This window comes from Peromyscus maniculatus, chromosome 14 (genome assembly GCF_049852395.1).
Source record: "Peromyscus maniculatus bairdii isolate BWxNUB_F1_BW_parent chromosome 14, HU_Pman_BW_mat_3.1, whole genome shotgun sequence".
Lineage (NCBI taxonomy): Eukaryota > Metazoa > Chordata > Mammalia > Rodentia > Cricetidae > Peromyscus > Peromyscus maniculatus.
In genome coordinates, this window is record NC_134865.1 from 58111817 (window position 1) to 58130605 (window position 18789).

The 18789-nt window shown below is 53.8% G+C and overlaps 1 protein-coding gene across 2 annotated transcripts in view; it reads left to right on the plus strand.

Moving 5' to 3' along the window:
- Jdp2 (Jun dimerization protein 2) overlaps positions 1-11571 on the plus strand; it is a 44767-nt gene extending 33196 nt beyond the window's left edge. For both annotated transcript variants that reach the window (XM_076551083.1, XM_076551084.1), the window contains exons 3-4: positions 4166-4270; positions 10465-11571. In XM_076551083.1, coding sequence (XP_076407198.1) covers positions 4166-4270; positions 10465-10650 — 291 coding nt within the window. In that variant the 3' untranslated portion in view covers positions 10651-11571. The remainder of the gene's footprint in view (positions 1-4165; positions 4271-10464) is intronic.
- Positions 11572-18789: the final 7218 nt, after the last annotated feature.

Sequence of the window (18789 nt, forward strand, 5' to 3'; positions counted from 1 at the left end):
TGATGCCCCAGGTGTCTCTCAGTAGCAAGTGGTAGAAACCTCAGACTGACTCCATGCCCAAGGAAAAATAGTCTCAGCATTCGTGGGTCCATCGTGAACCCCAAAGACAAGCTGCATAGTCAGGCCCCACTAGATGGAACCAAGAGGACCAAGATTTTTTTTTCCCCTGTCTGTGTGCCTCTCCTTGCCATTGTCTGTCTGCCTGTGTCTCCACATGCCCCACCTCTCTTCATCCATCTTTGCCTCTTCATTCTGTGTGTATCTGTGTCTGCCTGGGACTGTCTCCCAGGGCCTAGGTGTGACACTGAGGGGTATACTCCCTCCCTGGGGCCCACCGTGTCCTTACAGGGACCCCGGGGTATCTTGCTCACCCACCTCGGCCAACACCTTCCTCTTGGTCCTTGTGACTCCGGCCCGCAGCCGAGTGTTTCCCTCAGATCTCTTTTTATTCCTGTATACTTCAACTGGCTGGCCTTTCCGCCTCCGGCAATGGTGGACGTTGGTGACGCTGCACATCTCTTGTGTCTAGCGTTCAGAATCTTCACATCGAAATACAGCTCGGCTCATATCAGCCATCCTCACCTTGTCCCTCGGGGTCCTCCCTGTCCCTCAGCAGGGACCTGAGAGCAGAGATGGGATGAGGTGAGGAGGGACCTTTAAGGTCGCGGGTCCCTGAAGAGTCTTTTCCTTCAATGCACAGTACAGTGCAGAAATACTTCTCACTGACGTTGTAGACTTCTTTGCCCTGGGGGCTTCTGGGAGTTAGGGAGAACACAGACAGAGGGAAAGGTGATGGCTGGGAAGGATGGGCTCCCCGGCCCCCAGCTCCATGTCGCACCCTTCTCGAAATGCCTTCTGCCATAAGCTACCTCCTCCTCAGACACCTCAGTTCTTCCAGCTGCGTTGTAAAAAGCTCTGCCATCCCCCCCCCATTGGGAGTTCTGGTGCTGCTCTGTGTGTGGCGAGAACATTCTGTCAGATGCCTTGGAGAACTCCTCAGGAGGTATCAGGGAGAGGGAGGCCCAGCTTCCTTCTGGGGGATGCCAGAGGAGGCTGGGGGAGGGCGGGGAGAGAGTAGACTCTGTCTAGTGAGGGCCACAGACAGTTGAGGCACTGATTTAGTGCGAGGAGCCCAGTGGCTGTAGAGGTGGAGAAGGCAGAGGCCCCGTGAGCCCCTGGCCAGTTTCTGGAAGGGCCTTGTCATTCATATCTCCCCTAGGCATCTCCAAAGCTGCGGTAGGGAGGGGGCGGAGGAATGCGTTCCCATTCTAATGCGGGAAGACGTGATGAGCGGCATCCTGGGCTACATCTCGAGATTTCACGAGATGTCATTTGGTGGGAAAGGTTGCTCAGGGTGGGCATAGGGGGAGGAATGGCCTGGGGTGGGTGTACGCAGTGGGGGCTGCAGAATGGGGGGGACTCTAGCTTTGAATTCACACCCCAGTTCCTGCCAGGACTGTGTAGGACTTGCACAGATTTGTCCCTCCCTCTACCTCGGAATCTAGATTCTGCTTCCAGTCACTGTGCTTCTGAGGGAGACAGGTACCACACTTCCAACGCCTCCAGACAGGCAAGAGGCACCCCAGCGGAACAGGTTCCCTCCTGCGTGCTGGCTGAAAGGTCACATGGACGTCAGCTCAGCCACCCAAGTCTGTACAGTTAGAATCCATCCAGCCGCACTGTTCACTTTACAGCCGGGTATTCCGCTCATTCAGCTGAGCCCATTATCCTTGATTGAGTGCTGTATTTAGGCACCCATCCTCCACAAGAGCGGGGAGGGAGGTGGCCACTTTAACCGGGGTTGGGGTGGAATTCTGTAGTAGCACAGGCGTTCTATCAGGGGCGACCAAGGGGCCTTCCCAGAGAGGGTGACATTTACTCTTGAAGGAGTTCGCCAAGTAGGAAAGGGAAGTCCCCTTAGCTGGGATGGGTAGCCTGACTGGCACGGAGGAGGGCGTGGTGTCCAGAGTAAAGAGTATTGACAGGAGGATTTGATGGGCTCCGAGGGTGGACGGCACGGTCCACTGATCTGGTGTCAAGCTGACCCAGGCGACCTGTTTAACCTGCAGCCACAGGCCCTGAACATAGTGCTCCCAGCTCTGGACCTAGGCCTTGTGCAGGGGTAGGGGTTGGGATCCAGGTTCTGGGGACAGGGACTGTGTCTCCTCGGGCTGCTGAGGGAAAGGCTGGAGGCCCTGGAGCCCGGCAGGGGCAGGCTGCACCCGTCACCCTGGCAGTTTGTGGGCAAAGCCTCTTGGCAGAGGGGAGATTGCGCCGCTGGCCACTTCCTCCAGTTCCTTCCCTTTGCCTGATGTCACAGTTACCTCTCAGCCTGCTCCGGGGTGAGGCTGAGGGTGGGCGGAATCGCTTTCAGCCAGGTTTCTGGATCCTAGAGGCAGGTCAGCCAGAGGAGCTGTCACTTCTGGTTCCGTTTCCAAGGAGGCCAGGGGCCTGGGAGGTGTCGGGTGTGGTGGCATTGATGAGGCACCCCTCCAGCAGCCTCCTGGGGGTGCAGGGTGTGTGTGTGTGTGTGTGCAGTGTGACTTAAAGAGGAGTCTTAAGCTGGTGATGGAAGAGGAAGTAGACGTCTCTGCCAGAATCTGTTTCGTGGGCCAGAGCGCTGGTCTGGGTCCTCTCCCCGTGCTCTTGACTATGTCAGAAGGGCATGGAGAGAGGATACTTATTTTCCTGGCCGATGTCCCTTTGGATGGAGACCTGGTCACAGGCTGTGGACTGCCAGAGTCACCGCCCCCACTAACCTTATCCCACTCAAGCAGTGACAGAGTTGGCAAGCACAGAGCAATACCACAGCTTGTGGCCTCTGACTTGGAGCTGTCCTCAGTCCAGCTGGCCCTCTGAGGCCTCCAGATCTCCCTGGTTGACAAGGACAGCACAAGCCACCCCCACAGAATACCCCCGGAGGAATGTGGCTCGTGTGTCAGAGAGTTTGCCTAGCATGCACAGGCCCTAGGTTCAGTCCCCGGTAGCCGGGAAATGGTGGTAGCTAATAAATTTGTGATAGGCTCCAGCTACAACCTTAGGAAGTGGAGACAGGACAATGATAAATTCAAGGTCATCTTTGACCGCATAGTGAACTGGGGAGCAGCCTTGGCTACATGAGACTCTGCCTCAGGTTTTTTTGTTTGTTTGTTTTTAAGAGCAGAAAGTTTGAAACTGATGAAACCCGAGTTCAAGATCTGGCTCTGCCATGTCTTTGTTGAGTGGCCTCGCATAAAGTGACCTCTTAAGCCTCAGACTTACGATCTGCAAAAATGGGGCGGTAGCAACACCTTCCCAGTGCTGGTACTTGTTCTTGAGGATGGAGGGGTCTGTGTTGAAAGCATTTGCCAAAGTAGGCAAGAGGCAACTCCTGTTATTATCGATAGTGAAACCCTAGCAACTGCCCGGCAGGGTGGGTGAGTAGGTGGCGAGTTTTTGCCCCTCCTGGGTTATGGGCCTTACTTCATGCAGCCTGAATTCCTCAGGAGAGACAGGCTAGCTTGTGATCTCAGGGGACTCTGGGATGTGTCCTGGCACCTCCTAGTTGTCTCACAGCTGGAGTCTTGGGGGAGTCCTGGACGGGGAAGAGAAGCCAGGTGAGGGGACAGAGTCATTGTGACGGTCTGGGGAAATAGACCGGAAGTTTGGGGGACCAAGGAAAGGAACCACATTGGTAGGAATGGGTAGGGGAGGGTTTGAAATCCCAACAGAAGAGGTGGGGTGAAGGTAGTCCGGGAGGGGTGTGGGTGCAGAATGGGAACCCGGTCTCTGCCCAAGGTGTTTTTAAAGGAAGTGCCTGGGAGCTGCTGGCCTGGAAAAAAAAAATCACACCCAGAGGGCTTGAGCTAGGCAGAACAGGTTGCCCCACTCCCTTGTGGGGAAGCCTGCCTCTGATGAGTGGACTGGCCAGGCTCCCAGCCCCAGAAACTCCGGCTGAGCCAGGTAGCCCTGCCCTTAGAGGACAATGGCTCCTCCCCAGGATACCCACCTGCTCTGAGGAGTAGCCTCCTATGACCAGGAGACCGATCCATCTCAGCAGCCCGAGGTGTTGGCTGAGATGTGGGTGCGTAAGGGGGATCTGTCCCCGCGTCTGTCCGCGTGTCAGGTGGGGAGCTGTGCCCAGGGCCGCCCGTGGTGTCTAATCCGTGGCTCTGTGCCCTCACAGCTAGACGAGGAAGAAGAGAGAAGGAAAAGGCGCAGAGAGAAGAACAAAGTGGCCGCCGCCAGATGCCGGAACAAGAAGAAGGAGCGGACGGAGTTTCTGCAGAGGGTGAGCGGGGCAGCTGTGGTGGGAAGGCACCTTGTCCTTTGCAGGGGCTGATGTGCCCCGCAGCTGGGGACATCATCGGGGCATGCCAACCCAGAGAAGGTAGAAGGATCCATGTTATTCTCCGCTGAGGTTAGATCCTGGGTACGATTGACCTGGCACTATCCATTTTGGCCCCTTGTGGCTACCACAGTATTCTAGGATTCATGTTAACAAAGTAGGATGTTGAGTGGCAATGTCCTGTCTGTGGGCATTGGATGTAGCTCCTGGACTGGCTACCGGGAAAAACTCCATTTATTGCAATTGCATCCACCCTGCATCCCCACTGGCTAGGGCTTAGCCCCACTGAAGATGACCTCTGAACTCTTTGCTGCTGCCTCCAGGGACCAGAGGACTGGTATATAGAAGTCAGCCTCTGTGTGCTTCCCTTTACCTCCTGCTACCATCTGCCTTTTTACTTGTGATATGCCCAGCAGGGTGCGTGCTCTTTCTTCCCCTGGGTCCTGCCTCTCGGTCCCTGCCTTTGTCTCAAAAAAAAAAAAAAAAAAAAAAAAAAGGTGGCACAGAAGGGAAGTGAGTGGAAAGCTGAATAGTCTGTCCCCTGGTCGTCAGCTGCATCCCACCCCAGCACTGTTTTTACTGACCAGTAACAGCAATGCTCTATACTAACCTGACTGGCAGGCATTGTTGTTCTATGAGACACCACAGTGATGAGCAGTAGCCGTGAACATCTGCAGAGCCAGATCTGTGTGATCTCATTGTGTTGGCAGAGCAGCCACGGAAATAGGGAGCTTCGTGGTTCGCTTTCTGCAGGTGAGGAAGGCACGGTGCAGATGGCGACCCGCCCAGGTCTCTCAGCCACCAAAGGGTGGGACTGAGGTCCAGGCCTGCTACTAGCCACAAAGCCTCTGGTCTTCATGTCCCCATTGCCGTCATGATTCTCAGTTCCTTGGCTGGTCCGTTCATTAACTCACTGATTAATTCAACCAGTGCAGAAAAGTGTCCAGGGGTGCACTAGGCACACTGTTAGGGGGGACAGAGCAAGAGTGGACATGGTCCTCCTTGGGTGTCCTTCTCACTCCTGCCAGAAGCAGGGAGCTGTGCTGGGGTCACAGGTGTGAGCAGTGCGAGCCGTGTGTAGACCTCTCTAGCTGTGGGCACCCTGGGCAGGCCAGTGCTTATCAACAGGCCTGAATCTCAACATGAGGTGTGCAACACAAGGCTTGAGATTGTTCAGCAGGTTCTAAGACACAGGCCTTAACGCTGAGGGGAGTGTTCCGTGTTTTCTGTCCATCGCCGAGTACCTGATGGACAGAGCCGGGAGGTGCAGGCAGGCTTCTCAGGAGAAGCTGCCCATGCCACTCCAGCTTCCTAGAGCTTGTCAGCAGTGAGCAGACAAGATGCGCCCACCCCAGAGGCTCTCAGTGACACACCAGTACACTAGAGAGCCAGTACCAGATGAAAGGCTCCTCATTCTACTAATACTTGCAAAGCACCTGCTGTGTGCCTCGAGAGTTGGTGCCAGGTGAACTTGCCAAACCCTTACCGGGTGCCGGGCATTTCACGTGGTTACAGCATCTCCATAAGGTAACGTCAGTTTATTCCCAGTTTAGAAATTGGTCTGTAGTTCGGGGAGATCAAGTTGCCTGCCCAAGGCCACACGGCTAGCAGATGGAGGGCGGGGACGCATCCATCTGTCTGTCTAGCAGGTGATAACCAGGGGCCCGCTGCACTGTGGGCCAGTGGACCCCGTTCTCCGTGGACAGCAGGGGGCACATGGGGAAGAGCAGCTGGTGAGGAATGTTGGTTCAGGAGCCCAGAGTGCTGTGGGGACGGACAGCAGCGCTGCAGGGGGCCCCTCCTGAGGATGAACGGAGGAACCTGTTCCAGTTGTGAGATAAAACGGGAAGGCGGTACGAAGATGAGGAATGTGGGGCTGAGGGGGCCATCAGCAGCAGCACATACCAAAAAAAGCAGGTGATGCTGTTTAAGGATGTGTCCGGGGCACGCAAAAGCACATTATTAGTGTGGCTGGGGGTTAGGTGCCCACATGGAAGAACAGAGGGGCAGGCAGGCCCAGAGCCTCGTTTGGAAAGGGATCCTACATGCTGGCTGGTCTGAAATAGACCGGTGTATCCCTCTTGTCCTGGCCCAGTTATTAAGACACCTTCTTCCACTCATGGAGTGTCCCCGTTCCACGATAATGTCTGTGGTCGTGGGGAGCCGTGACAGGATTCAGGAGGAGAAAGGCGCCAGGCAGTCGGAGGAGTCCACTGGCCGCGGGGCAGTCCACTGGGTTGGGGCAGCTGAAGCCCTACTGTGTTGTCCCAGCAAGAGATGTGGCAGCCTAGATGGAGAACACTATGCAACCTTGGGTCTCGGAAGCAATACCATGTGGGCGCCAGCCCAGTCCCCTCTTCCCTAGACACCCCTCCCCGCATCTGTGGCCTTGGAAGCAGCAGACTGGATGTGAAAATAAGACCACTGTTCTGGCTCTGCCTGTGGACCTTAAGCCTCACCCCACCCTGACCTCAGGACACTCACATGCAACCCAAAGGGAGACAACCCCTCAGAGAGTTCGCCTTTCTAGATCAGCCTGAATTTAGGTGGTCACACGCCTTTGGAAGGGTCAATTCACACCCCACAGATCTTGGGCCTCCCCCAAAGCCTCTGTCTGCAGCCAGAGAGGTGTCTGTCTGCTGTGACGCTGGCTCCTGCTGGGCCGTTGCAAGATTCTCTGGGCCCTGGAGGCAACGAGACCATTTTACATTCCCAAGATGCTCTGTGCTCTCTCTAGGCCCTCTCCTCCTGGTGGTCGCATTGGCCCCGGAAGGGTGAGAAGGGTCTCCCCTCTTGGCAGGTTTCCGAGGGGTGAGTGGGTAGGCCTCCTCCACGGCCCGGCTCTCTCTACTCAGATGGCCCGCACTCCAAGACATGGGAAAAGCTGTTCCTAGTAGCAATAGCTAGGAGCCAGCCAGCACTTAGCCCAGACACAAGCTGCTTCCCAACCCTTAGGAAAAGTTGATGGAACTTGGTTCTATGTCCCCTAGGGCGTTTCAAAATATAAAGTCCGGGCTGGACATGGTGGCGCACGCCTTTAGTCCCAGCACTCAGAAGGCCGAGGCAGGTGGAACTCTGTGAGTTCGAGGCCAGCCTGGTCTACAGAGCGAGTTCCAGGACAGCCAGGGCTACCCCGAGAAACCCTGTCTCGAAAAACAAAACCGAAAAAGAACGGGTTAGGGACGCTGTGGCAGTGAGGCCAAGCTGCCCAAACCCTCTCTGGCTGTGACACAGAAGTCTACAGAGGGGGTTGACACTCCACCGCTGGTTTGGAGGAGGAAGATCTGCGGGGTGTTGAAGGCTGTGTTTTTTTTTTCTTCCCTTAGGTTTTATTTTATTTCATTTTTTTTTTTTAATTCCTGTTTTGGGTGTGGGAGACAGCCTCATACCCACCAAGCTGTCTTCAAGCTTACTGTGTAGCCAAGGCTGGCCTTGAAAGCCCTGACTTCCTGCCTCCAACTTCTGAGGGCTTGAGTTGCAAGCTAATGCCACTCAGCTCAGCTCGCCATGTCCAGCTTGAACTTCGGGCGCAGCACACCGGAGCAAGGCCAAGCTCCTTCCAGACCCCAGGTAGCACCCCCCAGCCCAGCTCCCCTCTCGGGTTCCATTCTGGTGCCCATGCAGCTGCCCCTCTGCCCTGCCGCCCCCGTTTTCAAGCCCAGGCGGTCCTCAAGACTCGCTGAGTTGTCCAGCTTGAAGCATCTTTCTACTTCTTACTCTCTTCCAGCTCAGAGGGTAACGGAAGGCCCCCGTAAGGCCTTCTAGGCCTTCAGTGTGCACAATGCTTTCCCCGTGGGAACTCTTCTAATCCCAGGGATCATCACCTCTAGACAGATAAGATAACTTACTCTAGACTCCGATTCTAAAACCTACAGTATTTGTATAGCTCTCGCCACTCTGTATCCTGCTGGTCCTAAAGGCAGAGCGCAGTGGTCCTGGCTTATCTCTTCACGCATGGCAAATTGCCCTGCCTCTCCTCTTCACTGAGGGCTCTTACCCGGACTTCCTTCCCTCCCGGGCCCTACCGTCTGTCCGTCCGTCCGTCTGAGGTCAGCCCCTCACCACGCTGTTAGCCTTCCTTGCTGGTCTGCACTCAGAACGGCTGGGTTAGCGGGGCCTTGCTGTGGGCTGAGTGGACCCTCCTCAGGAGCCATGGGAGGGGCAAGCAGTTCACAGGGCTCCGGCTTCCCCAAAGCATTCATCGCCGTGGCAGGCTGAGGCACGTCCTCGGAGGTGGGTAGATGGCCCCGAGGCTTCTCAATACAAAGGCTGAGGACAATCTGAAGACTGTGTTAGCAGCTCGGGGCTGGGGGAGGTGGTGAGGATAGAGGAAACACTAGCCATCTCCCCGATTTCTGAGAAGTGTGGACCAGGCCAGCATTCCGGTCTTGTCTCAGCCTGTCCCATTAAAAGCCACCATAGAACCTCCCCCCCGACCCCCCCTGTAGTTTCCCCTTAGCATTTCTTTTCTACGTTTTGAAGCTGTTGCTTTGGGTGTCTGGTTCTAAAGCCTGCCTTCCTTGGCCATTCTGAGCTCTTTGGGAGCCCATGTGGCCACCTCAGAGATATGCACAAGGTACAATCCGGCAGTGTGAGGAAGATGGCCCCTCACAGGAGGTGTGGGGACTCCACGGAAGGCCCCAGAGTCTCAGAGAGAGGCTGCTCCAACTGCACCCCCCTGGGCAGAAGGACCCGTCACACAGCCTCTGTGACTAACACATTGGCGTTTTGGACCGGAAGGTCCTTGTGAGGGTTGCCTTGTGTGGCACAATCACAGCATCTTTATCCTCCACACTCCATCTGCCAGTCACGCTGACCTAGCTGTGAGAGCCAAACACTTCTCCACACCCGGGGACAAGGTCATGCCCAGTGAAGCACTCGCTGGCCCGAGGCGCCTCAGTTCACACTCGAGGAGAGCTTTCCGGTACGGGCTGTAGCTGAAAAGCAGGAAGACCCATTGCTGTGTCCCTTGGTCCTGTTGTGTGAGCCCCAGGCCTTGATCAGGCATGCTTGTCACCTGTCCCCACTGTGAAGACACAGCCCCACGTACCATCACACCCTCAGCATCCCTTCCTCTCCTCAAGGGCTGGGAGTGTGTAGGAAGTCTCATCCGAGATCAGTTTGGGTCCAGCAGGTTGCTGGTTGATTGTCTGTGGACGAAACTCCTAGATTATGGGGGACACCGAGGGAAGCGAGGAAAGGTCTAAGTAATTACAAGCTAAAGGCCAGAAGGCATGCGTTTTAGGAGGAACGGCCTCGCTGGGTTTATCAATCCCAGCGTCAAGACTATCCCATCAAACATTTGGCTGGTAGCAAAGCACTTGGTCCTGTGGGCCACCATGGACTACTCTTCATGGACCTGCTCCAGATTCACCTGGCCTCCATCCTTGGCCTGCCTCCCCTCCTTTTTTTGGCTCCAAAATCTTGTTGCAGGGGAGCCTTTGGGTGGGTTGCTTAGTGAACAGCAAGGAGGCCATGAGGCTGGAGTCGGTAGAAGGAAGGGAGAGAGAAGGGATATGAATTGGGCTGTTCCCCACGTGTCATTTGGACCCATCCAAATGATGGGCAGATGTCATGTCTGTGTGACAGGCAGGGCACGGCCTGTAGAAAGTCACCCCAGATGCTCAGCCTTCAGTGGGACCTGGAAGGCAGAAAAACCACGCCAGCAGTACAGGTGGTAGCCAGAGTGGCTCTTCCTTCCTTCCTTCCTTCCTTCCTTCCTTCCTTCCTTCCTTCCTTCCTTCCTTCCTTCCTTCCTTTCTTTCTTTTTCTCTTTCTTTCTTTTTCTCTTTCTTTCTTTCTTTCTTTCTTTCTTTCTTTCTTTCTTTCTTTCTTTCTTTCTTTCTTTCTTTCTTTCCTTCCTTCCTTCCTTCCTTCCTTCCTTCCTTCCTTCCTTCCTTCCTTCCTTCCTTCCTTCCCTCCCTCCCTCCCTCCTTCCTTTCTTTCTCTCTCTCTCTTTCCTTCCTTCCTTTCTCTCTCTCTCTCCTTCCTTCCTTCTTTCTTTCCTTCCTTCCTTCCTTCCTTCCTTCCTTCCTTCCTTCCTTCCTTCCTTCCTTCCTTCCTTCCTTTTTTTTTTGGTGCCTGGCTACTTCTAAGGAGCAGGCCGGCAGTGACAGTGTGTGTCTCTGTCTGCACAGGAGTCAGAGCGGCTGGAGCTCATGAACGCAGAGCTGAAGACGCAGATAGAGGAGCTGAAGCTGGAGCGGCAACAGCTCATCCTGATGCTCAACCGCCACCGCCCCACCTGCATCGTGCGCACAGACAGCGTCAGGACGCCCGAGTCCGAAGGCAACCCGCTGCTGGAGCAGCTGGACAAGAAGTGACTGCAGGCCTGGAGGAGGCGTCAGAGGAGGAGGGGAGGGGGGCGGAGCAAAAGGAGAAGAGGAGTGAGGTGATGGAGGCCCCCTCCGGGGCGCACGACAAACTCTTACGAAGAGGCTTAGTATAACTGGCCTCCAGCTGGCCCTTTTCTGAAACTCAGCCCAGACGCGCGCAAGAGCAAGAGTGGACTGAAGAAACCAGAGGGACCAAGCGATGAGACCAAAGTTGACCCGCAGGTAAGGGCTGTCCCACTCCAAGGCTCAGCTTGATGGCCACCTCAGCCAGGGAGATGCCCAACCAGGTGGCCTCCTCAGGCACTCCTCTGGCCTCTCTGCCAAGACTCCCACCCCAGGGACGACCTAGCCGCCAAGAAAAGCCATGCGTCACAAACACAGTGTGGCCGAGGACGGAACTCAGCGTGGACTCCAGTCCATCTTCCCCAGTCCTGCCCAAGACCGATGGAAAGGGGTGCACTGTGTGGGCTGTGGTGGCCCTGCCCAGGTGGCACAGCCTGGTGGCCCTGCTGGAGTCTGCTGTGGCACTGAGGCGCGGGCGCCCTTCCAAAGCACACACTCAATCGATGAATGTTTACAGACCGGCTGTCCTGGCGGGGCTTCCAACTGCACATGTTTTTTTTATACTTTCTTTTTTTTTTTTTAATATTTTTTACCAAAAAAAGAAGATTTTATACGAGCAATATATATATGGATTTCTATAATCACTTGATGTGACACAGTACACATATGCTATGATCTGTTGTTACGGACATCCACCCACCAGTTACAGCCATTCTAATCCTAAGTACTGTAGGCTCTGGGTGTTGGGGGGGCGGGTGGCCCGGCGGGTGGGGTGCATTTCCATCCTTGTAAACCCTTCCTAGTACTCAGTCCTGTATCGCTCAGTAAACATTGCTCTTAATTACCCAGCTGCCTCCAGTGGTGTCTGCCCAGGGAGAGGGCATGCCCAGGGCAGGAGGTGTTTGGAGTAGTTTCCATAGCTGCCCTCCCAGGTAAGCCTGAATATGCCCATTTCACAGATGAGGAGGACAAGGCCTAGAGATGTTAAAGAACTCTGTACATACCATTTTGAGAGTACTTGCTTCATTTATTTAGGCCAACTTTTTTTTTTAATATTTATTCTTATTATTTTTAAGTGTGTGTGTGTGTGTGTGTGTGTGTATGTGTGTGTGTGTGTGTGTGTGTGTGTGTGTCTTTGTGTAGATATGTGCAGAGTGGAGTTACAGGCTCTTGTGAGTCACCTGATGTGGTTGCTGGGGATCAAACTTGCGTCCTCTGAAATAGCAGCATGTGCTCTTAACTGCCGAACCATCTCTTTCCAGCTTCCACAGATGTTTTCTGGGGGCACCCTTGAGTGTGCCAGACACTGCAACGAACTGAACCTTTGCTGGGGGAATAAACAAACCTTGGTCTTGCCCCATGGAGACCACAATGGGTTCATCTTGTACTTGTTTGCTTGCTTCAAACCCTATCATCCTTCATCTGTCTGGGCAGCTCTTGTCAAGGGACAGCCATTGGCCCCGTTCATGGATGGGGATCTGGGGGACCCAGGGTGATAGAAATGAAGCTACCATTTGTTGAAGTCGTAACGGCCTGATAGATGTGAGGTCCCATGTACTTCCTACGACAGCGCTGAGCATAGCCTCTTCTCATACAGACAGCTTAACTAAGGCTCGGAGAGAACACGTGACTTGCCCCAAGGTCACTCAGCTAGTGAGAAACAGAGCTGGTATCGGAGCTCCACCTCCAGAGACACCTGGCTTTTCCCATCACCAGCCGTCTCTGGTTGTCCTTACGGAGGAACGCTGCACCCCAGGGAACAGGAAGTTTAGAGGCCACCATTATAGACATAATTTGGGAGAAAGCTGTGGACTCCAGAGAGTTCTAGGTTGGCCCGTGATGGTGTAGTGAACCAGCTCTCCCAGCAAAGGTGACCTAAGGGACACAGATTTCTCTCATCTCCACAGTCAAATTTCCTGTCCTGAAAGGCTGGAGCAGCACAGTGCCGTTCATACAGCAACAGCCATTTACTTAGTGGTTTGCAAAGCACAGTCAGATGTGTTACCTGTTTCTGTTAGGGTTCTGTGAGGCCGGCAAGGTGGTTGTCCTTAGCTCCCTTCTACCTGGAGGCTTCCCAAGCTTAGAGTTCACCCGGCCACAGAGAAGTGGGGTGGGAGCAGACTCCATAATGCTTCTTCCCGGGAATGGGTTGCTTCTGGGGCCGGGTGACTTCTTGACATTGAATCTTGGTGCTAGTGGCCTCTCAATCATAGGTAAGGCCACTGGGAGGGACGGAAATGGCAAATAGGTCACTAATAAACAATTGGTCCCTCTCTCCTTCCCCTGTGTTCCCTCCATCCAACTTGCCTGGTATGGTCTGTCTACCCAGAGCCCCAACCTGGAGACAGAACTAGGCCAGCTCAACTGTCTGCCGTGGTAGCATGCAGTAGTAACCCCCCCCACCGCCCCCCCCCCCGTTTCTTTAAAACTTTCCAACTAGGAGAAAGAGGAGAGTGAGAATTTGTAAGAGCCTTCAAGAGGCCTGTAGATGACCCTGCAGGTCTACTGTCCACCCCAGGCTGTGGCTTCTTTAGTTTCCTGCTGGGATACCAAGACCTGGACTCTCGTAGATGCAGCCCTTTTTAGGCTATGCGGATGGCTGCCTCCCCAGACCAGTGGCCTAAACTGCTGTTCCTGGCACCATGGTAGCTTTCTCCTCTGTGGTTACACTCACTGGCTTCACCATCAGAGCCAGCGCTCAGGCATTTGCTGTGTGTCACAGTGCGTTGTGACACAGCTGGCTCACATAGCCTTTCTGAGAGGTCCGTGCTACAGCCTCAGCTAGAAGGACAAGGCCGAGAGAGGAGGGACCTTGCCCAAGGTTACGGACCTGTTAGGTGCCAGTGCTGAGATGCTATTCTAGGCAACTCTGGTGGCTAGCAGCTGGCTCTGCACCTCTCTGGGAAAGAAAATGATCTGATGAGACCTCGGCTGCCAGAGGATCACGGCAGGGGACGGAAGCAATGGCATAGAAGCTCCTCATGTGTCCCAGCACACACAGAGTCCCGGCTCTAATGCCCATCCACAAATCAGAGCTTTGTATTCTTTCTTTTTTTTGTTTGTTTGTTTGTTTTTTGTTTTTTCAAGACAGGGTTTCTCTGTGTAGCTTTGGTGCCTCTCCTGGAGCTCACTTGGTAGCCCAGGCTGGCCTCGAACTCACAGAGATCCACCTGGCTCTGCCTCCCGAGTGCTGGGATTAAAGGCGTGCGCCACCACCGCCCGGCTGTATTCTTTTTTTAAATCTGTAAAGTGGGACAGTAGGATCCTAGTCTTTCTTTCTTTTTTTTTTTGGTTTTTTGAGACAGGGTTTCTCTGTGTAGCTTTGCGCCTTTCCTGGAACTCACTTTGGAGACCAGGCTGGCCTTGAACTCACAAAGATCCGCCTGCCTCTGCCTCCCGAGTGCTGGGATTAAAGGCGTGCTCAATCCTACTCTTCCTTATGGGGATGTTATCAGGCTCAAAGAAGGAATACAGGCAAACGAGCATTATCCTGGCCTCTGTTAGGCTGGCTGGTATTTATCACACAACATGATTTGAGCTATCTTTTAGTCTCTAAAGGCAGGCTGCAGAGTTTGCGTCTGACCATGTCTTGACATGTGACGTGACAGATGCCTAGGACCCAAGACTCCTGGGCTCCCACAGCTGTGTAGGGTCCATCGTTCCCTCCCTGGATGTCCAGGATGCAGCGATTGAGTTGTGTGCAGTCACAGTCTGAGAGAGACAGGTGAGACACATTCGCCATCACCAGGAGGCAGGAGCCAGAATGGAATGGTCAGGATGGCTAAGGGACGCTTCCACCCTCCACTAGGACTCTGGGAAGAGTAGTGTCTATAGAGGTGTAGTAACTGGTGGTAGCCAGCTACCCTCTGACAGTAGCTTCCTCCCTGAGGCCGCACTTGGGAGGAGCTCTGTCATGGGCTCCCCACACGCCCAAGGATCACCAAACTAGGGCTGGAGAGATGGCTCAGAGGTTAAGAGCACTGGCTGCTCTTCCAGAGGTCCTGAGTTCAATTCCCAGCAACCACATGGTGGCTCACAACCATCTGTAATGAGATCTGGTGCCCTCTTCTGGCCTGCAGTCATATATGCTGTATCCATAATAAATAAATAAATCTTTAAAAAAAAAAAAAAAAAGAAAACAGAAAAATAAAAGATTTAAAAAAAAAAAAAAAAACTAGAGGTAACCTGACCACCTGTGGATGTAAGGCTGGACAAACAAATGACGGTGTTTCACAAAATCGAGTATTCACCCTTAGAAAGGAGTCTCGGTTTTGTCTATCATTAGCCATCTGCTCATTAGGATGAATCTCGGAAACAGTGGGGAGCTGGAGGACAGGAGAGCGAGGTACAGGAGCATGTTATGTATGGAATGTTTCTCAACACGTAAATCGAGGTGTTATAAAGGACCCACAGAGATCCGGGGGGACAGACAGAACAGCGAATGCAAGCACCCTATAAATAGCAAAGCCAGAGGCTGGCATTGACCCTGGGGGTGGGCAGGGACCAGCAGTGGCTTCCATAAGGGTAAGTAGGACACTGGGGTTCAACTGTACGTGTGTGACCGTTTCGTTACTTTTAAGCCTGGTCATCAAATGTAGAGTAACTCCAGGCTGGTCGGAGGTGGCGTGTGGGCTCAAAGGCACAGTTTATATTCCTTTCCTCCTTTGTCTGGTTCAAGTTTCCTGATAAAAAAAGAGCAAATCCCAATTCAAATAGAAGGCTTGGGTTTTTCAGGGTTTTTTTCCCCCCTCCCCCTATTATTTCCGTAGCAAACCCAGGAAATAAAAGCCGCCCTGAAATGACGACGGATTGCAGCACTTGGCTCTGACTTTGTGCAAGTTCAGTTGCAGGCCTAGGGGAAAAGAGAAGCACTTCAGAGTGTGGATCCAGCTGGCCTTGCCCTGGGGAGGACGCTCTGCGGGTGTTACCCTGGAGAGCGCCCCCACGCCACTCTGCCCTGGCTCAGCAGCTCCTGGTCCTGGTGCCTGAGCACTGGGGTGGGCAGCTAGGGTGCATTCAAAGTTAATTCCTGCTCCCTAGACTCTCTCCTGCCTGGCTGACTGTGCAGCCCCGCCCCTCCCCCACGCCCCCTGTGCAAAGACCCCACCGGGCCCCTCCAGCGGAGAAAGCGGAGGGTGGGGGCAACCTCTGAAAGACAAGGACCCAGGGGGCCCTGGTGGCACAGCGTCCTGTGGCTGCTGTGACATTACAGCGGGCAAAATGACTTCAAGCAACACGTATTTTATTATCTCACAGCTCTGGATTTCAAAAAGTGTAAAATGCTTCTTACCCGGCTGACACCAAGGCGTTGACAGGACCGGCCCTTCTGAAGACTAGGGGAGAATCTGTGTTCTTGATTTTTTTTTTCCCCAGAATCACAGTCCTCAATTCTCACCCTCTTCCATCTCCAAAGCCAGCAGTAGTTGCTACCCAAGCCCTTTCATGCCCTATTCCCCTAACATTGACTCTTGTGTGGGCACGTTCATGTGTGTGCACATGTTCATGTGTGTGTACATAAGGAGGCCAGAGGTCTACCTGGGATGTCTTCCTCGCCCACTCTCCATCTACTCTTTGAGACTGGGTCTCTCTCACGGACCCCGAATCTCACCAATTCCACAAGAGCGGCTGGCCCGCAGACCCCAAGGAGTCTCCTGTCTCCACCTCCCAGTGCTGGTGTTACAGGCATGTGTGGATGTGCCTGTCTTTTTGTGGGGGTGCTAAGGACTGAACTCAGTCCTCAGGCGTGCACAAACTGAGCCATCTCCCTGGGCCCCTTCTACTGTCTTTTAAGGACCCTTGTGATAACACTGTTCCCACCCACATAATCTAGGGCGATCTCTTCAATTTTAAGGCTGATTAACAACCTGACCTTCAGCAGGGAGGTGGTGCTCATTGTTTTAAAAATATAAGCGGCGCTGTTACCGGGCGAAAAGGTCATGAGACACGACAAAACCCAGTATCAGAGCTTTATGGGGGGGGGGCGCAGAAGAAAGCGTGGCCAGGCCTGGGGGGGACACACGTGCAGGAGGGAGAGAGTGGGGGGAGGAGAGAGCAGGGAGAAGAGAGGAGAGGAGTCTGTGAACGGCTTTTTAAGGATTCCCCTGCACGTGCACAGGATGGTTTACAGAGCTACGCCACGCATGCGCTGATTGCGTGACCACACTGTGTGCACACGCGGCGGATTGATCACCTAAGACCCCTTGCTTAGCTACTGGACTGCACATGGGCAGCCACGCAGCTGGAGGAGTGTCAGAATCCTAACAGTGGTGCATGCTTTTATTTCAATCCCAACACTCAGGAGGCGGAGGCAGGTGGATGGATCCTTGTATATTCAAGGCCAGCCTGGTCTACAGAGTGAGTTCCAGGATAGCCAGGGCTACACAGAGAAACTCTATCTTGAAAAACCAAAAGCAAAACCAACCAAAACGAAAAACAACCAAACAAAAAAAACGCCCCACCACCTTACCATCATGTGCAAACCTAGTTCCCCCTGGTTTATAACAACAGCTTCCAAGGATTAGAATGTGGTCCTCTCTGGGCTGCCTAAGACCCAGGAAATGAAGACTTGGAGATCCTTAATTCTGACCCTTCCTGCTACCTGGAAAGATAGGCTACATTTCCTGTGAGCACCACAAGATGTGTGGTGGACCTCCACCCACCCACCCCCAGTGCCTGGCACACAGATCTATGAAACAATAGAAACATGGGCATGACCCAACACAGAGATAAATACAGACCACCTAGGCACCTCCATCCATTCACAGAAATGCACAAACACATGCATGTTAAATACAAAATCGCGAGAGTCTCCTCTTATTCATTTGTAGTAAGTTCTGAAACTTTGAAATGAGCGTCTTTAACCATACTGGCATATCTTGGTCATTTAGGAATGCCCAAGTTTGGTTAAAGGGGAGGTTAATGGAGCTGGATGTGCGGTTTCAGATTAAAAGACGAGACCAGCACAAAACCAAGCCATGCAACATTCCTGCGTGGAGCCGGGAGGGAGGGGCTCAGCTCCCTCTCACCCCTAGCTGAGGGGCTGTGACAGTTGCTTTGAAAGAAGGAAGAAGGTCGTTTTTATTTAGAAGTGTGACACCCGGTAGGTTGACCAGGTTCCAGGGGATGCCCCACACCCATGGACAGACAGGGCACAAACTGAACTCCACAGATGATTTTTTTATAAAGGACTTGGGGTTGGGAGTGGGTGAGAAGTGGATCCAGGAGAAGTCAGAGGGAGAAGGAGGGGCTGGCTGTGGCCAAAATACATTATGTGAACGTATGAGACTCTCAGAGAATAAATATAAATATTAACTCTTTTGAGAGGCTGATTTCTTGCTAGGACAGCAAAACGACACACACATACCTTCACGGCTCTCAAGGTCGGTGCACGCTGGGTGGTCTGTCCTGGACACCTGTTGTGCTCATTGCGGGCCCTCTGACTCAGCTTTTTCTTCCCATCACCTACTCTGAGCAGACCTCCACACAGGCACAACCAGATGGCGCCTCCCCACAGGTGCGGGTCCTGAGAGTCCCACTTCCTCTCCTGGAATTCATCTGTGCTATACGCGCATACGACCTGGAAATTCAGGGCGTCCGTCGATGCCGCTAGAGCCGTCCTTCTGTGGTTGCTAGCGGGGAGGAGAGTATGGAGAACGCCTTTCCCTTTCATCCTCCAGACGCATGGTTCTGGGGCCTCTCCCACAGTCCCTGAGGCCTTACGGAGTTAGGGAGCCGTGGAGGAGGGTGGGGCTGCGGGGAGGTGGGGAGCTGCAGAAGGAGCTGCGGAGGTGGCCTGTAGAAGTGATTTGGAATTTGGGGACACATGTGCTGGTTGTCTCTTTCTCTCTCCTGGTCCTACTGTGTCCTTGTGTCCTTCCCGCTCCCCCCACCCCCATCCCCGCCCCAACTAAGCATCTGAGCACACACACACACACACACACACACACACACACACACACACACACACACACACACAAACTAAGCATCCGAGCTTAAGACTCTGCTTTACAGGAGCCAGGCAAAGCCAGGTGCTGTCCGTTGTGGATGGTGGAGAGGATGACGCCT